General features: G+C 37.4%; 2 protein-coding genes across 2 annotated transcripts in view; one reads left to right on the top strand and one right to left on the bottom strand.

Annotated features, from left to right (window-relative positions):
• Nucleotides 1-1,452, bottom strand: part of si:dkey-183c6.8 (protein O-GlcNAcase) — an 18,034-nt gene extending 16,582 nt beyond the window's left edge. The window contains exon 1 of the mRNA XM_027278206.1: nt 1,249-1,452. Within this exon, the coding sequence (XP_027134007.1) occupies nt 1,249-1,288 (40 nt within the window). The 5' untranslated portion in view covers nt 1,289-1,452. The remainder of the gene's footprint in view (nt 1-1,248) is intronic.
• Nucleotides 1,453-5,642: 4,190 nt separating this feature from the next.
• Nucleotides 5,643-16,010, top strand: LOC113745680 (uncharacterized). The gene is made up of 9 exons (XM_027278208.1): nt 5,643-5,669; nt 5,882-5,925; nt 8,478-8,645; nt 10,170-10,397; nt 10,512-10,611; nt 11,056-11,294; nt 12,058-12,300; nt 14,601-14,857; nt 15,834-16,010. The coding sequence occupies exons 2-9, from the start codon at nt 5,892-5,894 to the stop codon at nt 15,906-15,908; spliced, it is 1,344 nt and encodes a 447-aa protein (XP_027134009.1). The 5' UTR covers nt 5,643-5,669; nt 5,882-5,891; the 3' UTR covers nt 15,909-16,010.

The raw sequence follows: 16,010 nt of genomic DNA, 5'->3' as shown, positions 1-16,010 counted from the left end.
TCCCGCTAAGCCAGACCCAATTACCAGCTCTGCTGGATGCCACCACATGGACTGAAATCATACTGATTAAGGGGTTCCAAGAATTATTAATAAGCTGTGTGTGTGTGTGTGTGTGTGTGTGTGTGTGTGTGTGTGTGTGTGTAGCTGTATGATGTGTTAACTTTTATATCATTGCCATATGAATGTCCAAAATAAAAAAACATCCCAAAGGGCTGTGAAACCCGACTGGCCGAGAATTATAGAGCTGGAAAGTAGAAACAATTAGTAGTTGACAGAAGATGAATTGGCAACAATCTTAATAACCAATAATTGTATTTTAATAGCAAAAATTTTGGTTCCACCATCTGAAACGTGATTATGTCCATTTATATCACTATGAATTGCATATTTGGTGTTTTTGGACTGGTTGTCAGACAAAGCAAAACATTTAAAGACGCCACATCTGGCTCTGTTGTAGAGCCAAGATGTGGCGTGTAGACTTGTAAATTACAAAAAATGTATGTTTGTTCTTCTTTTTACCATTTTTCTGCAGTAATTAGTCTGCATGTGCTTTGTCATTTCATATTCATCACCACTGCTAATACATTACCTGTTCTGTATCATCCTCATCACTACATCACTATCATCCCCACACTTCCAACATCATCACTACTCTTCACTGTCATTCAAAGGCTCACAATGGTTCCTCTTCTTCATTGTGTTTTTTTCATTGCCTCATCATCACCAGTGTTCTTCCCGGAGCATCTCCACATCACTCCTGTCACCACAGGTCATCAGGTCCACCTTAATCACAGATCAAAGATCACCTCATCATGATCAGTCATTATCAATATCATGAGATCATCTTCACTCCCAACGTCACCATCAGATTAACTCTTTAGTATTATCATCATCATCATCATCTGCACATCATCTTCATTGCAATCAGCCATTATCGAGAGCGTTTCCTTTCCTCAGGCTGCAGCCTTTGAACCAGACATTATTGAATGCTTTCATCGCCTGCTCTTTGATCTCCACTCAAGCCTGGCTGGTCACCAGCACATCATCTCATAAAGACCTAAAATCCTTGCTACCCAGTGTTCATACACATCTCTACCACTCCCACGCCCCCCTTCACCTCCAGTAAGTGACAAAACAATGCTGAAATCTAGGTCAAACGGAGGTCTATTTAAAAGCATCCCCGAGGTAAGAAAAAAAAAAATCACATGACTGACAGGAGGTCAGTTATAAAGTCGGCCGTTTTTTTACCTTCCACCACCCCACAAAGAAACTGCTTCTTCTCCTCCATCCTGTCCTCGTCCCCGCTTGCCTCCCTCCGCTTCCAGTCGGCCCCTAACAAGCGAGGGAAGACGAGATGCTCTCCCCGTCTGTCAGCTTAGGTACCGCGGATATTCTTCATGCTTCTCCTCGGTCTGCTTCCACCTCCTCCTCCTCCTCCTCCTCCTTCTTCGCTCTACAATGCTGGAGCTCTCGTGGTGCGTTCAGGTGCTCAGCGGGAGCCCCGCTTTCAAGCACTCTTGGCAGGCAGAAACAGAGAAGAAGGAACATACATTCACAATTTAAATGAGTTAACTGCTGGGAATGCGAAAGTTCATTAGAAATCAGGGGAACAATCTATTTTATGCCAGACTTTTTCCAGGAAAGAAAAGTACAGTGGGTCTAGTAGCCGCGCGTTAATAATACTGGCTGTATTTCATTTTGGTGAGTCACGTCGGTGACCCTGGTAGTGCGTCTACTGTCTCACTGGGAAACGCAATGCAATACAATAAACTCGTTTTTACATTTTTATTTATTTTTTATCATTTAAAATGTTTGTTAAGTTTCTACAGTCCACTGAATGATGTATTCAGTGTAGTTAAAAAACACACACCTGCAATTACAGCTCACCGCCACAGGTGTCGCCATAAGCGAAACAAAGATTTTCGTTACTTTATTAATATTAATTAATTGCACCTGTGACCTTAAAGACAAATGGATATACAGACACAGCCCCTGTCATCGTGAAGTTAGCTAGTCAACTGCCAATCTTACATACATATCCAGCTTACCCAGAACAATATTACGTCCGTTGAAGTGTGTGTTTCTGCCTACCTGACAAATGAAGTCCAATATTCACTGACCTAGCTCTTTTTTAGTCCTCACCAACTCCTGAGGGGAAAATACCTCGGTTTTAGTACATTAATGTCACATTAGCAGACGTTAGTTTCCACCTGCTTTCTTAACATTAGTTGCTAACTTTGTAGTCGTTTAGTGTTGGGAGGGTTTGTGTATAGAATTTATTTTTACCGAGAGCCCCTTTTTCAATGAACTGTTAAAAATATGAGCGCAGTCAGTGTTAAAAACTAAAAGTTAGGTAAGTATTGAAAAAACAGTAGCTACTATATGTAGAAACTATAGATAGCTAATTCTCACACATGCAACATTATGAAGTGTAGAGTTGAAACTATTTTTTAGATTATATAAATAGATATTTAGTTCACATAAGAACATATAAGAAGATGAAAAAGAAGGTAACACTATGCTAACTTAACTTTACACTGTACAGATAAATAGATATAGACACTAGAAGCTTTCCTGTGACCACTCATGGAAATTAAGTAGAAAAAGCTGTTAAAAAAAACAATTCTTATAATCATCAAATAACCATCATTTTAATGTTACTTCTATACAGCATCAAATACATGTTCAACATAAATCAAATTTGTTTATAATATAATTATAATATATTTATTATATATTATAATTAGTTCATTCATGAAATAAACACATCTATAATTGGTTCTGTGCCAAAAGTGTGTTGTAAAAAAAAAAAAAAAAAACAACAAAATAATCACCCTGTACTTTCAGTGTTTTTTTCACATAATTCACATTTTTTCTGATAGCCCTGAAGGCAGCATCTACCTCCGTTTCCAGTCTCCGTTCCGCACAGGCGCACTGGCCTCCTACAAGCAGGATAAACAAGATGAGCAAGGTGTGTTTGTGTGCTCAAACAACTTTTGAGCCACTATTGTACTTACAATAGAGACTGATTGATAATATGTATTTGTAACCTAGCACATGTATTTAGGGGGTGATATGTGTATAATGTATTTGTACGACTCCTATAGTATCAGTGTGAATTAATAGGCTACTGTATGTATCAGACTCTGAGCACCCCTTGCTGGAATTAAATTAAATTACACCGGTGTCACATCACAGTGTGAACTGATTGGTTGTCAGGTGCATTTCTCATAGTGGAAACCTGGTCTGTAAAAACAGCTGCAATACAATATATTTACTTTAAAATGTATTTATGTGCAGTCGATGAAACAGATTTTACATTTTTACAATGCCAACAATTTTTAATCTGCTGACTTCAACATATTACCCAGCAGCAGACCAAAAAACAACCACAAAAAACACATTAAATATATTAAATACTGTACACACATTTGCTTTTTTAATATTTACAGATATATATTTTTCTCTGTAAATCTGCAACTGAATTACCATACAGTTAGCATGGTCACACTGTTGTTCATGATTTGGAAGTTGTGTGTGCATTCACTTATGTTCTATAGAGTGCTCAAACCAGAGAAGAGGTGCTTTCTTTCACTGACTTTCAACCAGACTGAACTACAAAAACTTGTTGACTTTCAAGATGCCCCAGATAAAGTATCTTCGGGGAAGAATGTATAACTTGGTATGCAAGGCAAGGCAAGGCAAGCACAATTCGTACACAAGGAAATTCATAGTGCTTTACAGAGGCAAGGAAAAACATTTGACATTAAGACAAGCAATAGCAATAGAAATAAAAAATTAAAAAGAGAAGAAAATTTATCAGAATGTCATTTAAAATCATTAAAACAGCAAATTTGAAAACAATTTAAAACATTAAACGAATCACTGGATTATGCATACCTCTAAAGAAACCAACTTGCTCTAAAGAAACTAAAACAAATGACTGCACGATTTGATTTAATTTTTACTGTATACCGGCCTTAAAAAGTTGCTTTGTTTGTATCGGCAAAAAAAAAAAAAAGTCTCTGCATGTGTGTGTGTGTGTATTCCATCAACTAGTTAACCTAATTAATCATCCAATAGTGTTTTTGTGTGTGTCTCTTTCATTGAGTGTATCAGGACCTGATTTAGCAGCTTCAAGACAGTGAAAAAGGAAGGGTTTACAGAAGCATGAGTAGACTATTATATCAGAGAAGCACTTCAGCAACAGGCCACAAACAGGGTTTGTACATAACATAACAGACAGCAGAAGTGAAAATCACAACAACATGAAGATGCAGGGTGGCTTGCAAAAGCCCAATCAATTGCTTTTGCAATCATGGGCGATTGCTCAACCCCCAGAGGGTTAAACCTTTAAACAAGACAGTGAATCCCCTCAAGCTTTAGGGGGAATCTGGTGGCTGGTCTTGACCTTTGACCTCACACTATGAGAATAGGAGAAAGGGCACTCCTCTAACCACATTGACAGAGGCTGTTATGCTACCTGCAGGGGGTGAACTAGCACAGTACATCCCAAAAATGAGTCTTCTGGTCAAATTTAAGTCTCAGTCCTAACCACAAGAGGCAGTGGAGCAACAGCATAGATATTTTATGTTACTCAGATTAGATTTTTAGATTTTTATTTCACCCCACTCAGAAAATATATTGTAATTTACAGTGAAGAGACTTAAACCATATTTGTTTTATTCTATGATTCTTTTGTTCTACTTGCTTTTAATGCAGTTGCCTGGATAGGTTCAGTTATAAAGACAGGATGTACTGTAAAGATATGTTCACAGTTACAGACAATGTTAGACATCTAGCAAGTTATATCTATTATGAGGCAAAACACTAAATATGAATCTGAATCAAATCTGATATTAGTACACTAGACAGTGATTATGTCTATGTATGTAAGTTCCTCTAAATCATCCAATAAATCTGACACAAATTGTCCTGTAAGCATTCACTCAGAACATTGAGGGGGAGACAAACAGCAGGTTAATAATTTAGTAGGAAGTAGGAAGTTGTACTAGACTGAGTTTCTATGAGGCCAGAATCACATTTCTAAGGAGGAAGCTTTAAAGTAAGTATTTATTGTAACAGTGCTTTTCTATGAAAGGTCCAGTATGTGATATTTAGGGGCATCTATTGCAGAATATGACAGATTTTAGGAGTTTCTACAGTAGCCCAGAGAAAACAAATGAAACACTGGCTCTAGATAGATTAATGTTTTTACAAACTTCACCACCACTATAGACTATCCTCCAACCTTTGAAGGTAAGAGTGAGTAGTAAAATAACATCAAATGGTCATAAATGCAAATATGCATAAACAAAACACAATTTTCTGTGCGATGTAGCATAACACAAAGGAGAATAACCACACAGGTTGGGTGTGAGTAGACTTGCATTCCCATTTCAAGAGAGACAAAAAAAAGAAGACAGTACATTGACAAGTTTTTCTTTTACTTCCTGATTCCTGCACTGAGGTTGTCTTTGTCACTGAAGGGTTTTTCTTCCCTAAATTCTAACTACACCCATGACTAAGGACTTTACACTCAGACACTCAGTAGCTGAGCACTGATTAACATCAAACAACCAAGTTGCTGTACAAATCTCCCCTGCCCTGACAGTCAGGGGCAATTGAAGCCATGTATTTTTAAGTAGGAAGAGGATAACAAAATACTGGTAAGTAGAATAACCAGCCATACCATATTTTTACATTTCTGTTGTATTGAAGTAAACTGTGTATGCAGTATATATATATATATATAGATATATATATATATAGATAGATAGATAGATATAGATGGATATAGATATAGATATAAGATTTATGGACTTTTTGGTTTTTTCAAAAGAAGAAGTATTAACGTTTTCTGAAATATATTTTTCCAAAGGTTCACCCTAATGGATTACTGGCTGATCTTCTTTGTCTTTACTGGTTGGTGCCTCGTTTGATTGTTCTGGCTTCTCAGTGCTGCCTGTGTTTTGAGACAAAGTTTTAGTTAATTAAACAAAATAGTTATAAATGTGTTCACTCATCTGCTTTTTTTATATAACACATTCCTGTGCATGCTTTTAGGGCAGGAAATCTAAGAACAGAAAATATGTTCTGTAGTGTAACTGGATTTTTGATCATAGTTATAAATTAGGATTATGGGACAAAAACATACACTTAATCAATAGATAACAGGGACAGAGGAAGGTGTGTGCCGTATGTCACTGCGAATGTAACCATACACCCATTCATGCACATAGGGTTTCTGCCCAGCTTCACTGGGTAGTTGAACTGGTTCTTTTTTATCATCAGTAGTGAAAAGTGAACAGTCATTTAATGTGACAGACTAAAACTTGTTTTAGCTCAAGGCGCAGTGGAGAAATTGTTAAGAGATGAGACAGCTAGCAGCAGACAGCTTGGTTCAAGTTCAGTGAAGCATTTATTGTTTCTGTCAATGGTAGCCAAAATACAGTGCAACACATTTAATGACATGGCAGAAATGGTGGTGGTGGTGTTGGCTGGTGTTTTTTTTGTTTGTGTTTTTTTCACAGTGTATTTAACTATGAATACATTTGCTTATATAGGTATAAGATCATCACAAAAGTTCATAGTATATGAACAGTAAACAAAAAAAAAACATTTCAACTCCTTACAAAAGACGGTTTACTGTTCTTGTTAAACTGCTTGTAGATAAGAGTTAAAAGATTTCATCAATGAGGAAGAAGCCTTGTAAAATCCCACAGCAATGTTGTTGAGCCGATCTGATGCATAATTAGTGACGAGTGTCGTATCGTTCTTCTGCGTGTTTCTTTGTCTTATTATTCATTTTCCGCCCTTTTTCGCCGATGAATGCGGCCCACAGCAGTGAGAGGACCCCAACAAATTATATATCAAAACGTGCGTCCTGATCCTGAATCCCGTGCTATTACTTTTATAAGAGATTCGCAAGTTTTTTGTGAATTTATTCGCGGAAAACTGCGAAAAATTTCGTATTTTCAACAGACATTTTCAACAATGAACTGCTCTGGCATACTTTCACCGAGAGACTTCATTTAAACTTTAAAACGTAGGTACGCTTGCCTTCTCTTCAGGGACACTCATCGACAGCTTTTACCGTTTTTAAACTATCAAGGCTTAAAGTTGAGCAGGTTTTTTGTCAAATTTCTGGGTCTATAATGGGTGTGTATGTGGTGGAATGTGCTACAGTGGATGACATCATCAGCTAGAGTGAGGAGCAGGGAGAAAAATCAGTGAAAAAATAAAACGTATTCGACTACCATGGCCTCAAATGCCCCACAGACACGATTTATACATAGAAATGTAGGAAAATTGGTCTTCTCACTCACATTCGCCTGCTAAAGCTGTCAGATATATAGTTTTGGCGGGAGACGCAAAGATGCGGCAGCAACACCCATTGACAGCCTCATAGACTGCCATGTTAAAAAGGCGGGAAATTTTCTGGAGGAAAGCAGAAGTAACGTTTCTCTGAATTTCTTCATTTATCGACACAAAACAACTATGTAGACGTTCAGGAAGGGCTCCGGATGCTCAATGTTAAGCCGGTTCAATGATTGGAAATACGGGTTGGCCAGAGATCCTTCCTCTTCGAGGGATGGTCTCAGCATTTTCTGTCTGTCTCTGTCAGCATTCCCAACTGACATTCTAACAGGTGCAGTAACTGCTCTGCTGATTAGTTGGTCCTGGTTGCTTGGCAACCTCAAGCCTGCCTGAAGGAGGAGAGGGGGGAGGGGCCGGCAGGCAGAAGCCAGCAGGCAGAAGCCGAGCGGCGGCCATTTTAGCAGTTATTGGCACTTAATTTGAACTTGTCTGTCTAAAATGACTAAGAATTAAATACATGCTAATGCTAACATGCTAGTGCGTCAGTGCTATCAATTAGCATTAGCCACTAAGAATTAAATACATGCTAATGCTAACATGCTAATTAACATTAGTCACTAGGAATTAAATACATGCTAATTGCTAACATGCTAATGCTAACATGCTAGCACGTCAGTGCTATCAATTAACATTAGCCACTAAGAATGAAATACATGCTAATGTTAACATGTTAATCTTAACATGCTAATGCTAACATGCTAATGCTAACATGCTAGCGTGTCAGCGCTAGCAAATAGCATTAGCCACTAGGAACTAAATACATGTTATATGCTAACATAACATAACTAATGATAACATGTTAATGTTAACATGCTAATGGTAATTGCTACCACGTCAGCGCTAGCAATTAGTATTAGCCAATAAGAATTACATACATGCTAATTGCTAACATGCTAATTGCTAGCGCATCAGCGCTAGCTCCTCCTGTGTCTAAATAAACATGTTAAAAATGACTATTTGAGGTGTGCTCCGGCAACAGCCCACTCGTCACTCTCAAAATTTCTGCAGGAATTTTCTAGTTCTTCTTCATATTCACAAAAGAACGTAAAAAGGCTACAAAAAGTAAATAATTAAAAACTGAATATGCTTTGTTTTAGGAGGACTGCTCGATGTTGCCTCTGCCCAAATTCGTCAGTACTACTTTTTGAACATTCCAGTGGAGTGGACCACAGCTCAGACTATCTGCAGGACTAACTCCACTGACCTGGCCACCATAGAAAACACAGCCGACATCAGTGCTGTTTTAAGCACCACAACCTACGCAGGCAAGTTCTCGATACTGGAGTAATATACATAATGTACATATACAGTGCCTATCATAAGTATTCACCCCCTTGGATGTTTTACCCTTTTAATGTTTCATAAATCAATCATGGTCAATAACATTTGGCTTTTTTAACACAAAAATTTATTGGAAAAAACTCTTTAATGTCAAAGTGAAAACAGATTTCTACAAAGTACTGTCAATGAAATAATATAAAGAAATATAATAGTTTGCATAATTATTCACCCCCCTTTTAATTTAATGGTCTAATTCAATAGAGGTCCATCAAATTGTTGCCAATAGTGTCACAATTAGTGAAATGAAGACCGCCTGAGTGGTGTGGGTGTGTTTCAAGTGATTGAGGTATAAAACACCTGTGTCTGAAGGGTCCAGAGACTGGTTGATCAGTATTCCTGGCTACCATTACACCATGAAGACAGAAGAACACTCCAAGCAACTCGGGGAAAGGGTTATTGAGAAGTACAATTCAGGGGATGGATACAAATAAAATTTCCATGGCATTGAACATCCCCCGGAGTTCAGTGAAATCAAACATCAAGAAATGGAAGGAATATGACACTTGTGTGAATCTGCCTAGATCAGGCCGCCCTCATAAACTGAGTGACCGTGCAAGTAGGAGACTAGTGAGAGAAGCCACCAAGACCCCTACGACTACTCTGAAGGAGTTACAAGCTTCAGCTGCTGAGATGGGAGAGACTGTTGATATAGCAACTGTTGCCCGGGTTCTTCACCGGTCAAAGCTTTATGGGAGAGTGGCAAGAGAAAGCCACTGTTGAAGAAAATTCATATTAGATCTCGACTAGAGTTTGCCAAAAAGCATGTGGAAGACTCCATGGTCAAGTGGAAGAAGATTCTTTGGTCTGATGAGACCAAAATTGAGCTTTTTGGCCATCAGACAAGATGTTATGTTTGACGGAAACCAAACACTGCACATCACCAAAAACACACCATCCCCACTGTGAAGCATGGTGGTGGCTGTTCATGCCTGATACCTGCGCAACCTAACAGAGCTTGAGCAGTTTTGCAAAGAAGAATGGAGCAAAATTGCAGTGGGCAGATGTACAAGACTGATTGAAACTTATCCACACAGACTCAGTGCTGTGATTGCAGCCAAAGGTGCATCTACTAAATACTGACTTGAAGGGGGTGAATAATTATGCGAACAATTATTTTTATTTATATAATTTTCTTTCATTAACATTACTTTATAGAAATGTTTTCACTTTGCGATTAAAGAGTTTTTTCCAATAAATTTTTGTGTTTAAAAAAGCCAAATTTTATTGACCATGATTTATTTATGAAAGCAATAAAAGGGTAAAACAAAGTTTTTCATGAACTTACTATAAACAGATAGAATGTGGAATGTAAGAGAACATCATCCCCCAATGCAATAAAACATACACGGGACACAATTTAAATGATGTTTAGTAAAAGTATTTACATGTTAACTAAAATCAGCACTTAAATTCCTGTGGTTTTATCTAATGAACATCTTTTTGAACAGGCAAGGCTTGGATAGGTCTCTATGATGATTTGCTAAACAGCTGGAGATGGTCCCTGAATGACAGCAGCTTCTATGGTGAAAGAGAGACAGAGTTTAGAAACTGGCAATCTGGCCAGCCCAACAATCTTAATGGACAACAGTACTGTGTGGAGCTTGTCGGTGGGAGTCACAATGGCACATGGGGAGACATTGAGTGCACTGCCACACGACACTTTGTGTGCTACAACGGTGAGTGGAGGGCCGTATAGATATTCTATGTTGCATTTCTGGAAAAATCTTGCCACATTTATGTATTTGTTATGTGAAGTTGACATGATAAATATTTTATCCCATTGAATCCAGGTACAGTGAATGGCAATGTATCCTATGTAAAGATCAACAATTTTTTAACTTGGACCGAAGCTCAGAGATACTGCAGGGAGCATCATGTTGATCTAGCCAGGTACAGTACTGAACCAGCTGCTTATGTTTTGATTTGTTCTGTTAATAAAATCAGGCTTTTTGTTGATATAGTCCTGTAAACTCTTTGAATTCCTCCTCCCCTCTCTGTTGATTTGTTATCTTTTAATTGCTTTTCCTATAAGTTATATATATTTTTTATGACTATAAGGGACTTCGAGCTGAGTCACTTTAGTATGATGATGATTATGATGATTACAACCAGTACTGAAGTACAGCAGTAATAAATGCATACATCAATTGTATTATGTTTGACTGAAGTGTTGTTCATTAAACACTTACATCTATGTCGTTGAATACGTTACCAAATCCTTACAAAGCCACATAAGGCATTATATTCACATCAACAATGTATTGCAGTGTGCATTGTTTTTCTGTGTCTGTTGGACTCTACTTTGATCTGTATATGTCACTGTTTTTCTCTCAGTATACGAAATCAGACAGAAAATGACATCATCACAAACCTAACGGGCTCTGACTTTGTGTGGATCGGTCTTCACCGGGAAAAAGTGTGGTCTGATGGAAGCACCTCTCTATTTCGACACTGGGCTACTGGGCAACCAAACTCTGGCCAAGAACGGTGTGTCACCACAGCGTTCAGTGACTCAGGACGGTGGTCAGATGATAACTGCACCAACAGTTTCCCATTCATCTGTTACTTAACAAGTAATGCATCCTATTTCTGCTCACATATTGTATAGAGAGAATTTTATTGTTGAATTTAGACAGTTTACAATATATATTTGCAAAAATATATTTTGAAATATGTGAGCATATACTGTATATAATATGACATATATTTGCTAATACACAGTATTGAGATTGAGATATTGAATATTCTGTAATTGAAAGTCTTAACATCATCATCAGATAGAAAATGGATTTTGTTTAGCTTTTTGACTAATGGGGAAAAGAACATTAACCCTATCCTATGACCATCTTGAATATTTTTCATTAGTATAATACTGGTAGAATAATCTGAGAAAGTATAGTTGTGGTCAGAATGTGTATATCATGGCAATCTTGACTTTCAATGATTTCTACAACTCTTATTTTTTTGTGATGGAATGATTGGAGCACATACATCTTAGTCCCAAAAAAACATTTAGTAAGTTTGTTTCTGTTATGTATTTAAAAATATACATACAACAAAGCCAGAATTTGGTTAAATGTCGCTTGCCCTTTTCCATTTTCAAGTGTATGCCAACATTTGACCACAACTGTATGTAGTAGATTGAACCTGCCAACTTTGAGAGTCCTTACATCTCTATTCTAAAATGGTTTCTGATCTATTTAACTGATTCACACGATTTAAGATTTAAGATACAATATGGATGCAGAATAGGTCATTTCAACAACCACGATGAATGACCCGATGAACTCATTAATCGTTGTTTTGTTTTGTCTTTCTCACCTCCTAAAAACACAGTCAGCTTCAGATTGACAGGTCAAAACGAGACAAGTATCAGTCTGCAGTGGAATAAAGTGAACAACTATGTCAACTTTATTCTCCAGTTTAATGGTACAGAGACAAACTTCACTGCACCAGCTGGAGATGGACCAATAAATCACACAGTGTCATCTCTCACTGCTGGAACTAGATACACATTCACTGTCTTCTCTGTGTTTGAGAACGTCAGAAGCAGTGGAGTCTCCATTACTGCAGTCACTGGTAAGACATGTCACTTCATTACTATGCAGTGCAGCTACACAGCACTACTGTAAACCAAGAATATATATGATTGGTATAATATTTACTCACTGAATCATCTTCATTCCAATGTATCTATTTTGATACTGTATTTAACAAAACAGTCAGCCCCTAATTTATCCAGAATAAACCAATTCCAGACAGCATCTCTGTTCTCAGAGATTTTGTAATCTGTTAAATTAGTGTATATGATATAAGAAAATAATTCAAAAATGTAATTTGATTGTAAACATTTGGGATGCAAAATTGATAATTTTAACACCATGTAAGTGACATGTTTAAAATCAATTCTTTTTTTTTTCTTTTTTCAGCCCTGCGAAACACAGTCAACTTACTATCAACAGGACAAATGAAACCAGTATCAATCTGCAGTGGAATAAAGTGAACAACAATGTCAGCTTTATTCTTCAGTTTAATGGTGCAGAGACAAACATCACTGCACCAGCTGGAGATGGACCAATAAATCACACAGTGTCATCTCTCACTGCTGGAACTAGATACACATTCACTGTCTTCTCTGTGTTTGAGAATGTCAGAAGCAGTGGAGTCTCCATTACTGCAGTCACTGGTAAAATATGTCACTTACATTACTAATCAGTACATCCAGTCAGCACTAATGTAAATCAACAATATATTTGATGGACATAATATTTACTCACTGAATCATCTACATTCAAAGTTAACGTTGTACTGTATTCACAAAAAAAGAAGCTCTTTTAGGTACTGTAATTGCTGATTCTATTTGATCATGACGGCATCTCTGTTTTCAAATACATTTTTGATGTGTCCAACTTCTGTATCCAGTGTGACCTTGGGATTCACAGTTAGAATTCTTTCATTGAAAATCCCTATTGCACTTTTTGTCCCTCATGCTGAATAGTACTTTTCACATGGGGATGCAAAATGTATCATTTAAACAGCTGGGGGACTGAAGTAATGAAGTCATTTCCTACTCTTTTTTCTGTCCTCAGCTCCTACCAACACAGTCAGCTTCAGATCAACAGGACAGGATGAGACCAGTATCAGTCTGCAGTGGAATAAAGTGAACAACAATGTCAGCTTTATTCTTCAGTTTAATGGTGCAGAGACAAACATCACTGCACCAGCTGGAGATGGACCAATAAATCACACAGTGTCATCTCTCACTGCTGGAACTAGATACACATTCACTGTCTTCTCTGTGTTTGAGAACGTCAGAAGCAGTGGAGTCTCCATTACTGCAGTCACTGGTAAGATAGGTCACTTCATTACTATGCAGTACAGCAACAAACACTACTGTAAACAACACTATATTTGATTGGTATCATATTTACTCACTGAATCATTTTCATTCCAAATTCTCTTGAGAATGTAAATAACAAAACAGTCACCTTTCTTTACCCAGAATTTTGAATTTCAGACAAAATCTCTGTTCTCATTTTATTTTGTAATCTGTTTTAATTAATGCACAACATTTAAGGAAGGATTCAACAAGTCATTCTTCTGATGTAATCATTTGTACTCAAATGGACCATTACTTTTGTACTTGGGATGCAAATTATGTCATTTACAACCAGAGTGAGTGACCTGATAAAATCATTTATTTTTTCTCTTTTCTCACTCCAGTCAACATATTCAACTTCAGCTCAACAGGACAAGATGAGACCAGTATCAGTCTGCAGTGGAATAAAGTGAACAACAATGTCAGCTTTATCTTCCAGTTTAATGGTACAGAGACATACATCACTGCACCAGCTGGAGATGGACCAATAAATCACACAGTGTCATCTCTCACTGCTGGAACTAGATACACATTCACTGTCTTCTCTGTGTTTGAGAACGTCAGAAGCAGTGGAGTCTCCATTACTGCAGTCACTGGTAAGATATGTCACTTCATTACTATGCAGTGCAGCTACACAGCACTACTGTAAACCAAGAATATGTTTGATGGACATAAGATTTACTCACTGAATCATCTACATTCAAAGTTAACGTTGTACTGTATTCACAAAAAAAGAAGCTCTTTTAGTTCTGTAATTGTTGATTCTAATTTGATCATGACGGCATCTCTGTTTTCAAATACATTGTTGATGTGTCCAACTTCTGTATCCAGTGTGACCTTTGGATTCACAGTTAGAATTCTTTCATTAAAAATCCCTATTGCACTTTTTGTCCCTCATGCTGAATAGTACTTTTCACATGGGGATGCAAAATGTATCATTTAAACAGCTGGGGGGACTGAACTAATGAAGTCATTTCCTACTATTTTTTTCTGTCCTCAGCTCCTACCAACACAGTCAGCTTCAGAGCAACAGGACAAAATGAGACCAGTATCAGACTGCAGTGGAATAAAGTGAACAACAATGTCAGCTTTATCCTCCAGTTTAATGGTACAGAGACATACATCACTGCACCAGCTGGAGATGGACCAATAAATCACACAGTGTCATCCTCACGGCTGGAACTAGATACACATTCACTGTCTTCTCTGTGTTTGAGAACGTCAGAAGCAGTGGAGTCTCCATTACTGCAGTCACTGGTAAGACATGTCACTTCATTACTATGCAGTGCAGCTACACAGCACTACTGTAAACCAAGAATATATATGATTGGTATAATATTTACTCACTGAATTATCTTCATTCCAATGTATCTATTTTGATACTGTATTTAACAAAACAGTCAGCCCCTAATTTACCCAGATAAACCAATTCCAATTCCAGACGCATCTCTGTTCTCAGAGATTTTGTAATCTGTTAAATTAGTGTAATGTATAGGATATAAGAAAAGAATTCAAAAATGTAATTTGATTGTAAACATTTGGGATGCAAAATTGATAATTTTAACAGCCAGTGTAAGTGACCTGTTAAAAATCATTTTTTTTTTTCTTTTTTCAGCTCCTGCGAACACAGTCAACTTACTATCAACAGGACAAGATGAAACCAGTATCAGTCTGCAGTGGAATAAAGTGAACAACAATGTCAGCTTTATCCTCCAGTTTAATGGTGCAGAGACATACATCACTGCACCAGCTGGAGAGGACCATAAAATCACACAGTGTCATCTCTCACTGCTGGAACTAGATACCATTCACTGTCTTCTCTGGTTTGAGAACGTCAGAAGCAGTGGAGTCTCCATTACTGCAGTCACTGGTAAGATATGTCACTTCATAACTATGCAGTAAGCTACCAAGCACACTGTAAAACAACACTATATTGATTGGTATCAATTTACTCACTGAATATTTTCATTCCAAATTCTCTTGAGAATGTAATAACAAAACAGTCAACCTATCTTTACCCAGATTATTGAATTTCAGACAAATCTCTGTTCTCATTTATTTTGTAATCTGTTTAATTAATGCACAACATTAAGGCAAGATGTCAATCAAGTCATTTAATGTAATCATTTGTACTCAAATGGACCATTACTTTGTACTTGGGATGCAAATTATGTCATTTTTACAACCAGAGGTGAGTGACCTGAAAAATCATTATTTTTTCCTCTTTTCTCAGCTCCAGTCAACATATTCAACTTCAGCTCAACAGGACAAGATGAGACCAGTATCAATCTGCAGTGGAATAAAGTGAACAACAATGTCAGCTTTATCTTCCAGTTTAATGGTACAGAGACAAACATCACTGCACCAGCTGGAGATGGACCAATAAATCACACAGTGTCATCTCTCACTG

This window comes from Larimichthys crocea, chromosome III, assembly GCF_000972845.2.
Source record: "Larimichthys crocea isolate SSNF chromosome III, L_crocea_2.0, whole genome shotgun sequence".
NCBI classification, from domain to species: domain Eukaryota; kingdom Metazoa; phylum Chordata; class Actinopteri; family Sciaenidae; genus Larimichthys; species Larimichthys crocea.
This window is presented reverse-complemented; position numbering and strand designations above follow the sequence as displayed.

Bases quoted from the DNA above. Each gene is read 5' to 3' on its own strand.
- LOC113745680 (XM_027278208.1), top strand. From the start codon at position 5,892: ATGGATTACTGGCTGATCTTCTTTGTCTTTACTG. The intron at 10,398-10,511 runs GTGAGTGGAGGG...CATTGAATCCAG, and splicing joins ACACTTTGTGTGCTACAACG to GTACAGTGAATGGCAATGTA. The intron at 12,301-14,600 runs GTAAGACATGTC...TTCTGTCCTCAG, and splicing joins CTCCATTACTGCAGTCACTG to CTCCTACCAACACAGTCAGC.